The sequence below is a fragment of the Opisthorchis viverrini genome (assembly GCF_000715545.1).
Source record: "Opisthorchis viverrini unplaced genomic scaffold opera_v5_84, whole genome shotgun sequence".
Classification (NCBI taxonomy): Eukaryota; Metazoa; Platyhelminthes; class Trematoda; order Opisthorchiida; family Opisthorchiidae; genus Opisthorchis; species Opisthorchis viverrini.
This window is the reverse complement of record NW_008751741.1, coordinates 29,194-35,870: the sequence shown is the minus strand read 5'-3', so window position 1 is coordinate 35,870 and position 6,677 is coordinate 29,194. Positions and strand designations below refer to the sequence as shown.

Below are 6,677 nucleotides of genomic sequence, written 5' to 3'. Positions count from 1 at the left end.
AGCTACTTGAAATTACTGTTTCTATCTCTGAAACCTAGAGAACAGAAAATCTCTCGGGACATTAGCTCACAGAAGTCGGGTACACGGACGGTATTTCTCTCCTTGGTTCAGGTCCTTCAAAGATGCAAATTATTTAAGATAACCCAAGTGAAGCGTCGGTGGTGGACAATGATGTCATGCTGTCGATGAGGATTATGATCTGTATTCACCGACGGCATTTAAATCGGACTGTCACATGCCGTCGTGCCTGGAAGATCAACCATATCCGATGGAAACACTTAGGTACATGGTTTAGAGCTGCTGCGCTGAGCCTGACGGACCGTCAGGCTTCTTAGTCTAACAACATGTACATTTATTATTTCGATAAAATGAGAAAAATTTCACCTAGTTAAGACATAGATTAAGGAATTTTTTCCTTCAAAATCGGTAGCACGGCAGAAATTTTCAACGCATCGTTAGTATGTAAATTCATCTTGCTTGAAAGTCCAATTTTGGAGAGAGTATGAACCTAATTCCAGCCTATCACAAGCATGCTGAAATTTTTTTTACCATTTCCATATGTCTACCAGTTCAGAAACAGAACTTCCCTCTGATTGTATCAGTCTGAATTATACACGGGAAACAACACTGCTTTGGGAAACGATGGTTCGGAGGGCTCAACACATCACCGTCCGGTGTTGCTTGCTCGTTTTCCTACCGGGGGTATATATCTGAAACGGCGGATATCGATCGACTAAAGACGCATCCGTCTCTGTTCACACTGGTCAAACATCATATCAGTTATCTGCTTTGAAGGTGTCAGTGTCCTTAAAAGAGACGGTCTAATATTACCCCTCAAAATTTATCCCTCTAGAGAGTTTCTAATTGCACCGATGCTTTGAAAAGCCAAATGCCCCTGAGTTCGCTTGAAGGGTTCGGTTTACTAACAAGGCGTTAAAACAAAACGTGAAAACCAGAAACCAGAGTTACAATCGTTCAACAGGAAAATTTGCAGTCAGTCGCCCAAAAATGAGCAGTGACGCATTTGGAGGCTTTAGAAGGCAGAGGAGTATGAAGGAGATCACGAAACGCTTGGGTGCTGTCGGTGCTACTCGCCTTCCAGGATGGGGACCGCGTGATCCTCACTGTGCCTGGTTGGTGCGTTGGTTGAGACGTGTTACGTATACCGAACCATCGTTTGCCGAAGAGAGTACTGTTTTTCATGCCCGATTCGGAGTGGCGTAAACAGAGAGGTGGCCAACCCTTGACTTGGCAGAGGAGTATGAAGGAGATCACGAAACGCTTGGGTGCTGTCGGTGCTACTCGCCTTCCAGGATGGGGACCGCGTGATCCTCATTGTGCCTGGTTGGAGACACTACAAGATATGACTGCCAACCGCTGTCAGTGGCGTTCTTGTTGTCAGTTTCTATCCAGATTGCCTGAGTGAATGTCTGGCGGTGTAGGCACCTCGGAATGATTATGTTAAGGTAGTACTAAGTCCCTCCCCCATCAACCTTTATTCTTTTCTATACAATAGTGCTTTCAAATAGAATCATGACTGACGGCATCGGTGTTGAACACTGATGTCATGCTGTTGATAATGATGTTGATAAGCCTTTGTGAAGTGCTTCTTTTTGGATCCACTCCATTTGCTGTTTGCTTAGTGAAATGACTACACTGCCTTCGCCTGTAAGTGTTTTAACACACCCCATTAATCAATTTAGCTCGCGTGTTTTAGTCCAAAACATAATTCAATATCTGGCCCGGAATCTATCAGGCTGCCTTTGCTCTTATTTTCAAGGCTGAAATATAGTGATTGACGAACATTTCTACGTGTTATCGGACCTTGTAGACTTTACGGCAAACAGGTGCGTCTCTGAAGAATAGGCTTTTTGGTGGGTCTAAATGGATCGTGGACGTACGCGGAACAGTTGGTTCAGGCAAGTCAACGCCGATCATCGCTTACACAGTCAAGTATACTACTTGGTACCTCTCTTCGGTACGCAGGAAGGAATCAGTTCGTCTGAGTTAACAGAACATATGCCCGATGCCGTGAATGCCGCAATGAGTTGGTGCACCTAACTACTGATGCTGTGAGAATAATTCGGCCTAGTACGTGTAACTATTTGAGATCGGTGGATAAATAACATCAAGAAATCGCATCTGAGCTTTTTGCAATCATCTTCTTATCCTCAGCATCATTATCGTCTGTAGGAACCACATGCTTGTCGTACAGTGGTTGTAGCTGCTACAATTTCGTCCGAACTATCCGGATTGCGCCAGGAAACTTATGAAATGGTTTTTTTCAATAGCTACTTGAAATTACTGTTTCTATCTCTGAAACCTCGAGAACAGAAGTCGAGTACACGGACGGTATTTTTCTTCCTGGTTCAGGTCCTTCAAAGATGTAAATTATTTAAGATAACCCAAGTGAAGCGTCGGTGGTGGACAATGATGTCATGCTGTCGATGAGGATTATGATCTGTATTCACCGACGGCATTTAAATCGGACTGTCACATGCCGTCGTGCCTGGAAGATCAACCATATCCGATGGAAACACTTAGGTACATGGTTTAGAGCTGCTGCGCTGAGCCTGACGGACCGTCAGGCTTCTTAGTCTAACAACATGTACATTTATTATTTCGATAAAATGAGAAAAATTTCACCTAGTTAAGACATAGATTAAGGAATTTTTTCCTTCAAAATCGGTAGCACGGCAGAAATTTTCAACGCATCGTTAGTATGTAAATTCATCTTGCTTGAAAGTCCAATTTTGGAGAGAGTATGAACCTAATTCCAGCCTATCACAAGCATGCTGAAATTTTTTTTACCATTTCCATATGTCTACCAGTTCAGAAACAGAACTTCCCTCTGATTGTATCAGTCTGAATTATACACGGGAAACAACACTGCTTTGGGAAACGATGGTTCGGAGGGCTCAACACATCACCGTCCGGTGTTGCTTGCTCGTTTTCCTACCGGGGGTATATATCTGAAACGGCGGATATCGATCGACTAAAGACGCATCCGTCTCTGTTCACACTGGTCAAACATCATATCAGTTATCTGCTTTGAAGGTGTCAGTGTCCTTAAAAGAGACGGTCTAATATTACCCCTCAAAATTTATCCCTCTAGAGAGTTTCTAATTGCACCGATGCTTTGAAAAGCCAAATGCCCCTGAGTTCGCTTGAAGGGTTCGGTTTACTAACAAGGCGTTAAAACAAAACGTGAAAACCAGAAACCAGAGTTACAATCGTTCAACAGGAAAATTTGCAGTCAGTCGCCCAAAAATGAGCAATGAGGCATTTGGAGGCTTTAGAAGGCTTATGTAAATCTGCGGGTTTGATCATTTGGATGCGTATTATTCGCTTTCTACGGATCGTCATGTCCCAGACTTTTCCGTGAAATGATGACTTCACTCACCTAAAAGCGAACTCATTGGTTGTATAGAGTTGTGTTACGTATGCCGAAAAGAGTGCTGTTTTCCATGCCCAACTCAGAGTGGCGTACACGGAGAGGTAGCCAACCCTTGACTTGGCGGGGGATTATGAAGGAGATCACGAAACGCTTGGGTGCTGTCGGTGCTACTCGCCTTCCAGGATGGGGACCGCGTGATCCTCATTGTGCCTGGTTGGAGACACTACAAGATATGGCTGCCAATCGATGTCAGTGGCGTTCTTGTTGTCATTTTCTATCCAGATCGCCTGAGTGAGTTTCTGGATTGTGGTAAGGTGGCACTAATTCCATTCCCCGTCCACCTTTACTCTTTCCTTTACAATAAGGCTTTCAAATAAGTCATTGTTGTACGGCAGTGAAGCATCGGTGTTGAACACTGATGTCATGCTGTTAATGATGATGATGATGATGACCCCATGGTTTGAACTCCACGCATCTGACACGCAACGCGAGTGTGTTATCACAACTCGACCAGTAAACGCTGGACGCATCTGAATTTTTACTTATGAACAGGTGACCATGTTCGCGCTTGAGTGATGTGAGTGGTAAGCTTGACACCTCGAGCGATGACCCAGTAACATATCTTGGCTCTGTCAGTTGACTGGCCCGGCTGTCAGGTGTTGCCACAGACCATGAAACCTGCTGGACACCTTTTGTATTTAGTTGTGGGTGGTTGTCAATGGTTATATTTCATCTTATGTCTCAGTGCTACTGGCCTTGGTATAAGTCGACGCACTAAACCAAACCCTAATAACACCGACCGGCCAACTCAGATCTGATTGGATACAGTAAGAGTTCAGCAAATCCAGACCGGGCCGACCACCCTGCTTCGTTCAAACATGCTGGTTATTTTTTACACTGAAAAGCACGATCCTGTTGACATCTTTGCCTCAGTTCCATTCAGTACATTGGAGAACTCCGTAGAACTTCCATGTAATGGATTTGGCAAGTGCTGCAAATAGAAGGCTGGTATGATAGTCAACCGTCGAATTCACGTCCATGGAAGTGTTGGCAGGAACTCAATCGCCCAGTATACCTGGGCTAGTCGTTCTCGTCGGTTTTTGGGGCAAGCTGGCCTGAGTCGACACGCACACCCTGCTCAGCATATTGCAAATGAGCTTGAACTATTTAAAAAATTTCCGGTGCCCGCTAGTCCCACCAAATCAGAGCCACTCTTGCATCACGCTGAAACCCCATATCCAAGACTGTTTGTGAGACTGCAGTAATATTCTCCTGGCCGATTGGCTATCACTATCGGAACCAAATTACATCTAACTAACAAACACAACCGGATAAATATTTATCTACTGACCTCGACAAAAACGTCGGTCCAACAGCTCTATGCTCGTCCGACTCTGAAGCATAGAACTCCTGGTTCAAACAAACAATGGATTACACCACATCACGTTGGGAATTTAACTCTGACAGCTCTCCAAATGCTTAGTCGGGTCAGTGCGCACGCTCCTGCCTGTTTTCTCGTATTGTTGTCACTAAAGGGGGTTGTCCACCACATTTGCGTTGTTCCAGACTTGCTCTAAATCCATGGGTTTCAAGTCCGACTTCACCGGGACGACTAAGGTTAAACTCCGAACCTTTCGTTCTTGTTCAATATTTTCATAAAGTGCTTGCAGGCTGATGGAGCTGATTCCGCATCTCTACCTTGAGGCGACCGTTTTGAGGCCACCTCGGTGTTACACGATTTTCCGTCACTCTTGGGCGACTACTTCCGACCTCAGTTTGGAGTTTACTGAAGCCTGGAAAGTCTTTGACTCGGTTTCGCACTACACTTTTCAGATCTACCGAGCCGCTTGGAGCACCATCACCTCACATTTGATGCATCACACATTTATCTGAAAATACTGCAATGATACGGTACATGGCGTGGTACGCGGTGCTGAGTACCATTTCCTGTCAATGAATTTTATCTCATGACCCTGTGTAACAGCCACATTCCACCTGGTCAGTGAGTCTTGACTTTCTTATTGCGTCTTGAGGAGCACTAAGGATTGTTTGCCCGCTCTTCATTTGCTGATATTTCTAAGCGGTTTTCCATGTCGAATATTCCTACATACTTTGGAGATCACGTCACCCCCGAATGGAACGCCCCTCTCTTTTTTCGGTGTACAGCTATACATTCTTCCAAAGCTGCCACTTGGATTTTTATGTGTAATCATGTTTCCCAAAACTAAGCGATACCAGAAGTAAGACTGAACCAATTCTGCTAACCTTCACACACACTGTGAGACAAACTCTCCTGCTTTCACGCTTTCTACACCTTCACACAGTGACGAGCCTATAGCCGTGTATTCGAAGCTCTCCCAAACCAATCCTGGCTTTGTTCAAAGTTGTCACCTTTTGTGTTTGCGGTTCAACAGCTACGGAATATTGCGTCCCAACATTCTCAAAAACGTTATTGCCTTTAAATTGAACTAGATGTTAGCTGAGGTCGAGCCAAATAGTCATCATAGGATGGAAACACGCTAAGTCATTCTCTGTTCGCACAGGTTCATTACGGAGATTGTCGTTGGTCTAAATACAGATAAAAGTTACTTGCACATTTCTAGGAGTATGCGATAATAGTTTTGAGGTTCTTCTCCAAAACATCTGTAGAATTTGTAATCGGGTTGCACAAAATCAGAAAAATGATGCAGGGAACAAAACCTCTACGCAATTTTCCACCGAGAAGCAAGATAGTTCACGACTTGAGTGATCACCACTGATGACAGTGTGCGATATCATCGTCCAATTTTTGAATTCTAAATGTTGTGAACTAACCATAACAGACCTTTTACCTTTAGACATTCATCCGTCTGAGACAAGGCTGTCTACTCAACTGCTTTACCTGTCCGGCGAGTGAAAATTGTGGTCTACAGCATGCAAATAGGTTCGTGACATAGCTCAGCAATTTACTTTTGATTTCGGTTTAAGCGCCAAACTTCAATGACCGCGAGAGTGATTCTGTGATTAGTTCTAGGAAATTTGATCTCCATCGGAAAATGACGTGTCGTCCTGGGAAATCTATCCTTAGAGCAGGTTTCACACTACTTGTTGGTCATCTTAAGTATAGTATAGTATTTTCCGCATAGAGTGAAACAGCGATAGCACACTTCGAAATAGCAACCGAATGTTTTGGCTTACTTGAACATGATGCCACCCTTCTAATGCAACGATTTTACAATGCAATGCTGTCCGCACTCTCTAAAACCGATCCATCTGTCTTCACACCTTCATAAACTAGAAA

At 44.2% G+C, this 6,677-nt stretch overlaps 1 protein-coding gene across 1 annotated transcript in view; it reads left to right on the top strand.

Annotated features, from left to right (window-relative positions):
- The window catches only part of T265_04852 (hypothetical protein), a gene marked incomplete at both ends in the record, with an annotated part of 7,426 nt that extends 6,202 nt beyond the window's left edge, over positions 1 to 1,224 (top strand). The window contains one exon of the mRNA XM_009169706.1: positions 1,045 to 1,224. Within this exon, the coding sequence (XP_009167970.1) occupies positions 1,045 to 1,224 (180 nt within the window). The remainder of the gene's footprint in view (positions 1 to 1,044) is intronic.
- Between the last annotated feature and the right edge of the window lie 5,453 nt (positions 1,225 to 6,677).